Source organism: Protopterus annectens, chromosome 12.part0, assembly GCF_019279795.1.
Source record: "Protopterus annectens isolate FY-2018-M chromosome 12.part0, PAN1.0, whole genome shotgun sequence".
In the NCBI taxonomy this organism is placed as follows: domain Eukaryota; kingdom Metazoa; phylum Chordata; order Ceratodontiformes; family Protopteridae; genus Protopterus; species Protopterus annectens.
In genome coordinates this window covers 1553881700-1553896019 of record NC_056746.1, presented here as the reverse complement: position 1 = coordinate 1553896019, position 14320 = coordinate 1553881700, and the positions used below count along the sequence as shown (strand labels likewise).

General features: G+C 32.5%; 1 protein-coding gene across 3 annotated transcripts in view; it reads right to left on the bottom strand.

Moving 5' to 3' along the window:
* The window catches only part of LOC122817291 (galectin-3-binding protein-like), a 210569-nt gene that overhangs the window by 70137 nt on the left and 126112 nt on the right, over positions 1-14320 (bottom strand). For all 3 annotated transcript variants that reach the window (XM_044090517.1, XM_044090519.1, XM_044090518.1), the window contains exon 4: positions 4076-4216. In XM_044090517.1, the coding sequence (XP_043946452.1) occupies positions 4076-4216 (141 nt within the window). The remainder of the gene's footprint in view (positions 1-4075; positions 4217-14320) is intronic.

Below are 14320 nucleotides of genomic sequence, written 5' to 3'. Positions count from 1 at the left end.
ACAACAAAAGTTTATGGGAGAGGTCATTACATAATGTGTGTCTAGCTAAAGTATTTGCCTCATCCTCTCTATTTATAGCATACAAAGGCTCCCTCACCCTCTCCCTCAAAGTTCCATTTGTCTTTCTTATGTAAAATGATGAACATTTAACACAAGAAGCCAAATAAACTAAATTTTATGTTGCACAATCTGCATAATGATGAAACTCATATTTCCTCTGTGTAACGGGGTGTATAAAAACGTTATCATTTGCCATGTAGTTACAGAATCTACAATTTCTACATGGAAACATCCCTTTATGTATTGAATGAGGTCTAACATTCTTCTCTTCCCATAACATAGAAGTCTTTTAGAGATTTAGTATTTTTGTATGTATATTGGGGTTTCAAACTGACCACTCCAGTAACTTTATCATCAACAGTTAAAATATTCCAGTTCTTAGTAATAACATCCTTAATTCTCTTATTCATATTATAGTATGGAATAACAACCCTAACCTCATGCTTGTTTTCATATCCAGTCTTATTTTCAGGTGGGTTACTATTACTTTTCATTTTGTCTAAAAAATGTTTTTCTGTTTTTCTTTCTATTTATAAACCAATTATTCCTTAAACAACTACTTTCTGATTCACTGTACCCACGTTCTAAAAGCTCATTTTCAAACTTATTAAGTGTATCCTTATACATCATCTGAGGTTGTCAGTCTAGAAATCCTCAGTCCCTGGCTTTGTATAATGTTCTTATACACATATGTTGGATGCATGCTCCCTCAATGTAGTATATTATTTTTCCTGCATTCTTTTCTGAACATCTCTGTTTCTAATGTTTATCATTGCTTCTTAATGAATACATCTAAAAATTCAATCTTTTCATAAGAATAATTCCCTACAAATTCTAAAAACTGTCGTCGAATTTATGTATGCCAAAAATTGTTTTAAATTTGTGAGGGGCCCATCCGATACAAGAAATACATCATCTAAAAACGTTTGTAGTATGGTATGAATTTCATAAATTCTTTATTATTGAATATATAATTAACCTCCCGATATGCCATAACAATATTGGGGTAAGAATTGGTGCATGGAGTACCCATCGCTACTTGTTTAGTTTGTAAGAAATAGCCATTCCTGAAGGAAAAAACATTATTATTCAGAATAATTTCAAGCAGCATGGTACATCGCAAAATGGTTTCATTAGGGGCTCTTTCACTAGTTAAAAACAATCTAGCACAATCAAGTCCAACTTCATTCAGAATACTAGTAAAAAGTGTCTTGACATCCAAGGTTACAAAAAGGACGTCTGATTTATTGTTACTGGAAAAAACATAATCTGATAAAGTATCCAAAAAATGCTGGGTGTGTCTAATGATGGTATCAGAGGTTTCAACTATCTTCCTAAGTTGTTTCTCCACACAAATAGAGAGGGTTTCTGTTAACCACCCTCTGCTGGTCTTAATAGCAGATCCTGTAGGTCCTTATGGACTTTTGATAGACCTCTAAAAGAGGGTATATATGAAGTTTCAATTAAAATTTTTTTGTACACGTTATCAATGATATTACACATTAACAGATCGTATAAATCACTGTGTACATTCATAATTAGTTTATTAAGTTGTTCAGTAGATAACTGTTATTATGTATCAGTATCATTTAACATTACCACTATCTTTCTCTCGTAAAAAACTCTATCAAGGATGACCACAGCGTCACCCTTATATGCTTGTCTTATAACGATTTGCGTATTCTCTTGCAAACCTTTCAGTGCTTTTTTTCTCTGCTTCACTCAAATTGTAAAAATCACATTTTTTCATACCATATTCTAAATTATTTAACTCTAACAGATCTCTTTCACAAGCTCTTTCAAACGCATCCAACACAGGATGGTTTGGAAGAATGAAGGCAGTTGTTTTTTTTTTAAATGACAAACATACTCAGTTTCTTTACTATTAAATAATAACTTCAGTGTAATATTTCATGTAAACAACTTAACATCAAGAATAGTGTCCACAATGTCAGCTCACAAAGAGGGGATAAAAGACAGTCCTCTATTTAAAATTCACTTCTCAGTCTCATTCAGAACATAATTAGATATATTAATCACTAGTACTGACTGAGTGTTTGCCAGTTCTTCTTGGAATGCCTCTGGTAGCTCGCTACTTCCTCTGATGATTTTCGTCTCTTTCTCCCTCGGCTTTGGGTCTTTTGGGGCTTGTAAACTTCTTTGAAAGGTAAAGGGACAGTGTGAAAAACCAACACATCTTTATTAACATTTGTACTTATTTCATTTATTTTCCTTCTCGCTCCATTTTCGAAGGATGTAGTAGGCGTGTTTCTGCTCATGTTGTCAAGTCTCTCTACATTACTCATTTTCTCAATGGTCTTGTGGGTGGATTGACTGGGGGGGAGGAACAGAAATTGCATTCCTTGTTTTGATAGGCTCTTTGGGCCAGGAAAACACATTCCCCTTTTGAAAGTCTGTACAATCTCACTCTAGCTTTTTCATTTTCGGCAACATCCATTTATGCTCTAGTAGGGCTGCATTGCATCTCAGATCACTCAGGAACTCATCATGTTCCTCCCTACTTAACATTGTGGTTATGTCTTTTTGCAGCTTCATAGCTTTCATTGCCAGCTCAGTTTCTTGTTACATGAAATGCTCGATGAGCAATCTCATGTAGCTCAAACTTCTCTCTAGGTTTAGCTGTTGCCACTTAACAAGTAGATCAGGAAAAGTAGAACCATAGGTGGTCATTTTCAAAATGCGAAGACCCCTCGGGATGACTTTGAAACTGAGGCAGGCTTCCATGTGTTTGCGCTGCCATTGAATGTTCTTTAGTTTTTGCATTTTCGTTTCCAAGTCTCTTTTCAAGTGTAGCACTGCCATCATGTTATCTAAAGTATTACCATCTCTGACATTAGCTTCATTCCTCTTAAAACTCAACAAAGGATTACTTTCAGCATACAATAAACATTTAAAACTATCAGCCCCATTATTTTGACTGCCACAATGTGGATGAAAATTCAACTCTAATTCCATACCTTCTGCCATGTCCCTTGAGCATTGCAAAACAACTTAACAGCAACAAAAAACAGCAAATCTAAGGGTAAAGCACCTCTTGAGAGAAAAAGTCCAATAGTGAAAAACAATCACTCGAGGTAACACCACAGAACAGGTACACAGGTATATTTATTCCAACAGAATTAATCCAAACGTTAGCGCTTTCGCGTTCAAACCAGAACGCTTCTTCAGACATAATAAAACCACATAAAACATCCACTTAAATAATGCAAAACATCCTATCAAAACATGCCACTCATTAAATATGTAAAAAGGCTGAAATTAACTTCTAAAAGTACGATTCAGACTTATAACTTTTTTATAAGGTATAGTATGTAACAATGCATAAAAATCATTTTAAAAGATACATTTGAAAGTGCATTTATATAATTATTAATCCTAAAAACCATGTATATAAAAAATATAGGTTTGTAAAAATATATGAGTGTATGAAAAGGGGGTGCTATAAACTTTTAAATGAGTAAAAGGTCTATTAACAGAGGTTTTAAAGAGACTCTATCATTCAGGCCACAGGCTTTATCAGCCTGTAGTCTGATAATCCATTTAACTTCCTGTTTCTCTGTATAATTCATACACTCATATATTTTCACACACCTATATTTTTTTAAATGCATGATTTTTAGGATTAATATTTATATAAATGCCATTTCAAATGCATCTTTTAAAATAATTTTATGCATTGTTACATACTATGTGTTATAAGAAAGTTATGTCTGAATCATACTTTTAGGGGTTAATTTTAGCCTTTTTACATATTTAATGAGTGGCATGTTTTGATAGGATGTTTTGCATTATTTAAATGGATGTTTTATGTGGTTTTATTATGTCTGAAGAAGTGTTCTTGTTTGAAAGCGAAATCGCTAACGTTTGGATTAATTCTGTTGGAATAAAGATACTTGTGTATCTGTTCCACGGTGTCACCTCGAGTGTTTGTTTTTCACTAAGTAACAAATAAGCTTTACAGTGAAAGACTTATTACAAGTAAAGAAAAGCCTACCTGATTTAGGTTCCAAGCATTCAACACCAGCATCCTCAGAATGTTGACAATCATGAACACCCCATCCTCTGTGTTTGCAGTTGGCCAGTGAGCTTTCATTGCCCTGACAGTTGACATCATCAAGCAGAATGGGCCCAGAACCTGTTGGGAAAGCATACAAAATACAATCATAACCATAAATAAAACTGTTTTGACCAAAACATTTCACTTTGATTTTGATCATCTTGAATTGCTTTGCATGCAGCTCCATATCTGTATCTACACTAGCATAATATTTATATATCTATATGTGGATATATATTTATACTTTGTATGCAGCTTTATATTTATATCTACATCTGTACACACAAATACATAGAGATAGAACACCACACTTGCACATGTAGAAAATGTCACTAAGATTGCATGGAAAAGTAATATAATCCCCAAAGATAAAAAAACAGCACTCTAGAGCTGAATCATAAATGTGAATATTTAATGGAAAATTCCATGCTCCAGCATAAATCCCACAACAGACTCAGGAACAGGGTTTTAGAAATATTTTGTCAATGTTGTGGAACTTTCAGCACATATATAAACTTTTAAAGAAACATAACATGCTTTCAATCAATTGGCTGAATGGTATTGCTTGTTCTAAGTCAGGAAAAAAAAAAGTTTGCCATTAAGAACACCAACCAATACTGCCATCTGCTGGCTAAAAGCCAACATAGACCAGAAGTGAAACAACCATAGTGAATAACCATTTCAGATAACCAAATTCTGCACATGAAGTATTTTTTTCTCAAAAATCTTTTTATTGATTTATAAACATAACATAACAACAACTTTCATACATTGTAAATAAAGACTTTTTAGGAGTTGAATAAAGATTTACAACTTGTGCAAGCAGATTGCAACTCTTTAGGATTATAAAAAAATAACATACCACAATATATACAATATATACAATAGGTAACCAAGAAACAAATGATAACATAAAAATTATAAACATCAGTATAAATTAACATATGAGAGTAAATAAAGTATACATATGAACCAAGACTAGAAAAAACTTTAGAAGCTATTAAATATTAATAATACTCAGAACCTTCTCCAATACTTTGTTTTTCAAAACCATTTTTTTTGGACTCTTTATCATAGTTTTTTGTGCATCAATGTATAAGTAAGCCATTTTTTTGAAAGTATCCCAATTTAGTTTAGTACGATCAAGCCAATTTTGAGTAATGTAAAGTTTTATAAGAGAGCAAATAAATATAAACACATGAGTATCCATTCTGGAAAGATATACTACCGGTATATGAAGTATAGCAATTTCCCAAGACAACGTGGATTTATGATAACACATTTTCTGCAACCTTACTTTCAAAGAGGTCCAGAGCTTATGGGAAAAATGGCAATACCATAGAATATGTAAAAGATCAGCTTGGGGAAAGGAACAACATGTGCATGATGGAGATTTACTAGCATTAAATTTATTCAGTTTATAAGGAGTATGATAAGCATTATTATTAATCATTAATTGTGTATACATCAATTTCTTGAATGGGGAATATTCCAGAGTATTTCTAATAGACAAAAGTTTTTGATTCTCAGTTATTTGAGAATTATAATTCAACCAGACATTTGAAAAAAGACAATTCGGGCCTTGTATTAAATTATTTATCAGTTTATATGAATTTGATAACATTTTCACTGGTGACGATAGTGTTCTAATTATCGTGTCTAAATTCTTAAGATCATGTTCTGTTGGTTTTATGAGGTCATACTTAACCATAATCACCTCTCTTAATTGACATAAAATTATAGAATACTTCCAATTAACTTTCAGAAACTTACGTAAATTTGCTAGGGTCAAGTCTTTATATTTCAAGATATCCCAAACTTTCAAATACTTTATAAGAGAATATTTTGTTAAGTTAAATGGTGAGTTATCTAACATTATGTTAGGATTTAGATGAAGTGGTTGAAATAGATGAAAGATCTTGTCTAGATTAATAATTTGTATTAATTCTTGAAAAGCTTTGATCTTTTGTTTAAGAAAGTTAGAGATTTTAATGGTGCTCATAATATCTAAAGAAATAAATGGAATGGCCTCTGGGTTTATGTTTTTAGATAAAATGTATTGATACCATAGTTTAACCCAAGACGGGGACTGAATATATTTAATATTATTTATTTTAGAAATGGTCCATAGCTTGTTTGCTGAAACGATTAAATAATAAAGATAAAAAATTGGTATTATACCATGACCCCCCCAAAACATGAACGCCGATTGGCCAGCGTGCACATTGTAAATCGAGTTATACTAATGGAAAAAGGTCCGGTCGCCCGGACTTTTTTCCATTAGTATAACTCTACTTTTAAAACACTGTCTCGCTATGTTAAATGGGTTTAACATAGCGAGACAGCTTTAAAATAAGCAACGGAGATCTCCGTTGCTTATTCTAAAGCTGTCTCGCTCTGCTAAACCCATTTAACATAGCGAGACAGGTTTTAAAAAAAAGCAACGGAGAAAGCAAGATCTCCGTTGCTTTTTTTGCTATGTTAAATGGGTTTAACATAGCGAGACAGTTTTAAAATAAGCAACGGACATCTCCATTGCTTATTTTAAAACTGTCTCGCTATGTTAAACCCATTTAACATAGCAAAACAGTAAAAAAGCAACGGAGATCTTGCTTTCTCCGTTGCTTTTGCCAACTCTGATGTACTGCGAGGCGCGAGTACATCAGAACTGCCACGGATGCCAGACATCTGCGGAAGGGCAGTAAACAGGCATTATACTATGCCATTATTTAAGAAAAGTAATAGTTTCTTTTCTTAAATAATGTCATGGTATAATAGCAATAACCCACTTCTGGGTGTGGGTAATGCTGGATTTACCCACGGTTGGCTTTGTTTGGTCCTCGGGCTTCAGCCTGGGACCAAACCACGCCAACAGTGGGTAAATCCAGCATTACCCACACCCAGGCGTGGGTTATTGCTATAATCCCAAACCACCTTTATCTTTAAAAATTGACAATCTAGAATAAGAGATCCTAACCGATTTAGGGAACCACAAAAATTTAGCTAACTCTTTATTAACTTTTTCAAAGAAGGATTTGGGAATTATCTGATCAGAAGAATTGAATTGATACAAAAATTTTGGAAGAATATTCATTTTGATTATTGCAGCTTTTGATAGAAGTGATAGATTTAAATGTTCCCACCTACTCTTGTCAGACATTATTGATAACCAAACTTTATTCATGTTGTTTTGAAAAGAAGAATGGTTGTTGTGTTCCATATTAATACCCAAATATTTCACACCAAAAGTAATTTGGGTTTGTGAATCAGAGAACAAGTAAGATTTATGAACCATAAGATTTAAAGGAAAAATATGAGTTTTTAAAGGATTTATAAGATAGTTTGAAGCAAGAGAAAATCGTTCAATAGAATTTGTTATTTTACTAAGGTCTGTTATAGGAGTTTGGAAATATAAAACTAGATCATCAGCAAAAGCAGAGAAAAATATTTTAGTATTGAGAATCCTAGGAATCCTATGAAACGTGTTTTGAGTAATATATAATAGCAATGGTTCTAAATATATATTAAAAAGAAAAGGAGACAAAGGGCAGCCCTGTCTCGTACCTCTGGTAATCTTTATAGGGGAAGATGTGTAGCCATTAATATAAAGTCTGGTAAACATTTCTTTATATAAAGTTTTTAATAAGTTTATAAAAGATATGGGAAAATTGAAGCATGACATAGTCTGAAATAGAAAATCCCAACACACTCTATCAAAAGCATTTGATGCATCAAGAATCAATGCGTACATTGGGTTAATATCATTTTTTGTGAGATGAATAATAGATTCCAAAGTCAGGGTGTTATCCCATACATGCTTGTGAGACATAAACCCTCTTTGGTCTGGGGATTGGCCAAAATAGATGATAAAATCTTTATGTCTAAATTAATTAAAGAAATGGGCCTATAATTACAAGGGATTGTTTTCTCTTTATTATTTTTCAAAATTAATATAGTTTTAGAGGTGTTCCAATGAAGATCCGTTATGTCATTAATTTTTATGTAATTGTACACTTTAAAGAGAAAAGGAACAATTACGGACTTAAAGGATTTGAAGAATTCCTGTGTAAAACCATCAGGACCAGGAGATTTACCAGATTTAAGTCTATCAATTGATTCAGAAATCTCTTGAAGAGTTAGAGGAGCAGAAAGTAAACTTTGCTGATTTTCATTTAACTTGGGGAATTTTAAAGAGCTTATAAAGCTATTTATATGATTATTAACCGTAGAATTGGATGGTTTAGAATATAGCTCTGTATAAAGTAGTGTAAAAAGATGTAAAATTTCCTTGTCTGTGTTATAGAGTTTATTTTTATACAGTAAAGATGAAATTTTAGGCCTATCAAAATTTTTTTTTAATTATTCTAGCCAAGGTTCTGGAAGGTACTTGAGCCCATTCTGAATACATAACTAATAATCTTTGATCTAATATTGAGAGATTGTTTTGATGAAGTAAAATCAGTTCTTTTTGACAATCTATAATTTGCTTTTCAAAAGCAGGATCTTGATTAAGTCTATATTGATTTTCAAGAGATTGAATTTTAAAATTAGGAAATTTTTCATTCTTATTAAAATGCTTTTTAAGATATGCGGACTTACCAATAAACATTCCTCTTAACCTCGCCTTACAAGCAGCCCATTGAATATCGTAAGGTATATCTGTTAAGTCTAGTTCATTTTCCATATCCTGAATTGTTTCTGTACACCATTTGCATATATCTTTGTTTAAGAGTAAGTTGTTGTTCATTGTCCAATTGTTTTGTTTAACAATATTATCAGCATTATAAGTAATGTTTAACTTTAGTAAAATTCTAGAGTGATCCGAAAAAAATCTAGGATCTATACTAAAATCCAATAAATATTTTGAAATAGTACTAGAAATCAGAAAAAAATCTAATCTAGACCATGAACGATAACATTTTGAGTAATATGTGTAAATATCTTTCTTGTTTGAGAGCTCTATAAGATGTAATGGATCTATTAAATTATATTCCAAAATTAAATCTTCGAGAGCAAGAGATGCCCGTTGATTATAAGAAGTGGAACAACTAGTGCGATCAATTTCTGGGTTTATTACTGCATTGCAGTCCCCTCCTAGTATTATATAATGATCTTTATAAGAAGTGAGTATATTATATATTTGTAAAATAAAAAAATGTTGTTGACTACAAGGACCATATAAATTTAGTACCAAAAGTGGTTTATCAAGATTATGAATAGTAGCAGTAAAAATGCACCATCTACCCTCATTGTCATGTTTCTCATCAATAATATTCCCTAGAAATTTTTGTTTAATAATTATAGCCACTCCCCTAGAATTCGAAGTATCACCAGAAGCTACTATCTTTTTGATCCATTTTTTGTTTTTCTCTTTGTCCCAATCATCCCGGGGAATATGTGTCTCTTGAATAAAACATATATTGGCTTGTGATTTAAATATCAGATGAAATAATAAAGATTTCTTAGCTTTATTTTGGATTCCTCTTATATTCCAAGAATCAACTATTAAGTAATTTGTCATGAATATAATGGAAGATTGATATTAATTTGATGAAAATATAGTGTACTATCCTGAAAATAATTGAAATAATCTAAAAAAAAAATCTATTCTAATCCTGGTAAAATGATAACTCTCAGTTAAAAAAAAACATCAGAATAATAATAATTTTAAACTTACACACTTTCTTCTTCCCTACCCTAGTGCCTACCCACCATACCCCAACTACAGAAGGAAGACAAAAAAAAAACAAAATAGGATTAATACTTTTGGCTACCAAAAACTTCATAATAGCAGAATAAACTTTAAGTAAAGTCCTAAAAAGGACTAAAACCATGTTAATAAAACTAAACATATTTACACATCTGACAAAACTCAAGATGCCCAACATACTTAATTCCCATTCAGTATATAATCACAGGCTCCTATACAGCAGATAGTTATTATATTGAAGTGATTTTCCTCATGTATTTAATATTATAATATAAATGTACAAGGAAAAAAATATATATATTTAAGAAATAGTATACTCTAATAAATCAAAACAAATAATAAATCTAGTGCATGTAAATCAGCCTAACATCATGTCATATAGCCTGCATCATAAAGCTAGAATAAGCATATATTATGCAACTTGCCATATGATTTACAATAATTATAAAATTATAAGGTTTACTTAACCAGTATGTAGCTTAACTTATTAACTAAAGTTTTCATGTACAATCCAATATAGGGCTCAAATATAAAATATTACTAATCATAGTAAGGTTCCCATCAATACAAATTACCTTGTAAAACTGTGACGTGTAGAAACCACACGTCTGAGAACCCAGTAGTGAAATTCACCGGATTGATGAAAAACAGGCTTCCACAAAGGTCTAACGTTTTATTACAAAAAATACACGTTAAGCGCTTTCACCCACTTAAAGCAGGCTTCATCAATACAAATTAAACAACAATCATCAACATAAAAGTACTCTACACCCCACTCAGTTATGCTTAACATCAATACAACTAAACATTTTATCATAATATATACTAAAAATTAAACATAACATCCCAATAAACAGCCTACACTAAGTAATCTTTCATTCAAATTTAAATATAATGTATATTAATATGTTAACATGGAATTTCCTAATACCTGTAATATACATACAAAAAACTGACATTCATAAAATTTTAACAAATCAACTAAAATACTTTCAACCATATAGACAGTAAGGCAAGAATAACATTAAATAGCGCAACTAATAATTGAAATAGAGACATCACCATAAAAATCTCCTAGTTTAGTAACTAACTGTCTAACTTAACATAAAGATAATGTTTCTAATTATAATAAGATAATATAAGTCTAATGACTTAATCTATGAGATAGAAGAACACACTATCTCCAAAGCATCAAATCATGTCATTTTTATAGCATTTACAATATTACTTCAGACGCTGAAGAACCTAATAACAAAAATAACAACCATGAAGTCACCTTCTTATGTCCAATGGCAACATCATTTCCCCCTATATGCCGATACTCACATGATCCTTTCACTAAATAACTAACTGTACACACAGCTCCTGACAGAAGCTCACTTGCGATCAGCATATCTGCTTCCAAGCTATTCCTTTGACTTGAACCAAAAAACATGTCTGTACTGATTCTGTAGGAAACCTGGCAGATATATGATTATTGAGACTTGCTGTTCCAATGGGAAAATTGCCACAATACTTTTGACAATCAAAATAAAATGAAGGATTAAACACCAATGATGACATTTAGGAACCAGAGTGGTTTGGCGAACTGGGATATTCAAGAACTGTTTAGGGGTCTAGGACAGTTGTCTTTCTAACTCTTATAGCTGTAATACCATTTGGAGACACTTGGATGGCATACTCTGTATCAGTTAAAGGTGATGCTGTACTTACTGAGGGATGTGGGAATGCATATGCTGTAAGTCATGCAGTGGGGAAGATAGTATAAGTACTGTGCAAAAAATAATTAAAACTGCAGTGCAGATAGAAAACTCACCAAGAAAGTGTTGCATATTCTGTACTAATCTAGAATAATATGACAGAACTAAGCATTTACTGTTCCACTGAGCACACAGATTGCAGCATTTGAGCAGTACAGATAATGTAGCAGTCTGTTTAGGTAGCAGTGACTAAATGGCATTGTAGCAAACAGCATAATACATCTGTGGGTAAGCATGGCACTGCCGACAGACGTAGTTTGCAGAAAGTGGAATACTTGGTATCTAAATGGCTTAAGTAAGACTGGGATGCGAAAGCTTCAAAAGAAAAAGAATGACAAAGGCAATGTTCTGGTAACGCTAACAAACTAATTAAACATTGGACATACAAAGTGTTGATTTGCAGTATTAAAGTATAACTGTCGAGTTCCAAAACTGTTGACTCAAGACAGTATAAGTTCATTAAAAAAAAAAAAACAATAAAAAAAAAAAAAACATAAAAAAAAGCAAAAAAAAATGTTGTAGTCAATACCAAAGTTACAGAAAAATTAAAGGGCATCATCTGTTATGCATAAAATGATAATGGCTGAATCAATAAAACTGACTGAATATCTGGCATGAGTTAAGATGACAGACTACATTCTTCAGTGTTCGGAATGGTCTCCACTTTGAAATTTCACCAAATAGGCTTTTTCTGAGTGAAACGCAATCTGGAAGGCTTGTGACCTGAAATAATAGATACTTTTGTTTTCAGCTCTCAGTTTAGAGAGAGTTCTATATATATAAAACAATGAGCGTTACCGCTCCATTCCTGTGTGCGAAGTATCATTACTTCCGCATTTACGTCGATACCTGCTAGAGCCTTGATAAGACATTCGCAGTACGCAAGGCTCCTGACAACACTTTGTTTTTTTGGTCCACATTGCAAGTGAAGAAGACTGCTATAATGAATAGCAGACACTAAATAAATGGTACTTTCTTTAGTTTCAGCCACAAGAACACTGACAACAGCCTTGAAGTGAGGAGTCATAATCTTTTTCCTGATGCCAAGACACAGCGCAATCATGTAACAGATAACTGGAATTCACTAAAGTTTCATTGTACAGATGCACGGAAGGGTTCATTGTTTATTTTAAGACATTGACGTCATCCTGAAGTCTTGAAGACCCAGAGAGGGTGCGTGTATAATCCGGAGATGTGGCTGAGAAGAAACTGAATATTTTGGCAACTGTGTAATGTCTCGAGGACCTGAAGATTTCCCTCCAATCTGTTTTTGAAACTGTTGTAGTTAAAAGCAATGGCACTATATTATACATTTTATGCTACTACCTCGCATATACTGTTACCTTAAAGATTGTGGAAATAATAATATTCTATGATGATGACAGCACTAATTGACCATAAAAGCGAATCGAACATAATAAGAAACTAGCTTAATTAATCTATTTTATAAAACCAGTCACCAATCAAATAAATATTAAGAGAACAAGTTAATAAATGAAAGCATACTGACTAATACAAAACAGCAATTACAGCTGATTAGGCAATGTAATATTATGACACTGATTCAGGAAGCGTCTTGAATACTTTAAAGAATGTGTCTTTGGCTTCTTTGGGTTCTGTGACCATAAATCTTCTGTCATTATAACTAAAAGACAGAGTGTTAGGATAGCTCATACAAAACCTTATCCCTCTTTTAATGAGATCTGCACAATATGGTGAAAGTTTTTGTCTGTTCATTTTTATTTGTGGAGGTAAATCCTGTGAAAATGACAGTTTATGATTATTCCAGACAAACTGTTTTTTGCTTTTAGCTACTTCTAGAATATGATGAGTATCTTGAAAGTTTAGTAATTTAGTGTATATGATCCGAGGAGAGGTGGAATCCTGACTGGCACGCAAGGCTCTGTGCGCTCTTTCTATAATTACAGTTTTTGAAGATGCCTCACAGTTTAGTAATGCCTCAAAGATCTGCTTAGTCACTGATAATAAATTTTGATTCTCATAAGATTCTGGTAATCCTCTAATAATGATATTATTTCTGCGGCTCCTAGCTTCTAAATCCAGTAGTTTAGCTTGAATTTCTGTAATAAGCTTATCTTTAGCTTTTATATCTCTTTCCACTGAGTCTGCTCTTATTTCTAAGGCTATATTTTTACTTTCAATAATGTCCATTCTTTCACTTATTTGTTTTAAAGTTTTACCAAAATCAGTAAATTGTTCAGAGAAACTTTGTATAGCACTTTGAATAGGTTGTAATGCCATTTTTAGTTCATCTAAATGAAAATTAGAGTCATTTATGTCTTTAGTACTTACTTTAATAATCTCAGAAGATTGTTTAGTGGTTCTTAGTCTTTTTGAACTAGTATCCTTCTCAGGTGAAAGCATAGAAGAGAATTTGGCCTTGGTTGTCTGCGTCTCCATGGAGTCAGATTTGCCAGCCATACCCAGAGTAGAGGTGTGAAGTCAGGATAGCTGATTCTGAGATGAGCCTTCAAGCTGCACGTGCTCAAAAACTGTTGAAGCCAAAACTGTTCTGAGGTAAAATAATTCCACAGCTGAATTTTCCAAAAAAATAAATAATCCTAGTACGTAGAAATAATCTCAGAGGAGCTTTTTGTAAAAAAAAAACTGAGGAAAATTATCACTCCAAAGTTGTAAAAAAAAGCTGGATGTTACATAACAGTGAGGAGCTCAGTGAATAGGGACTAGTCT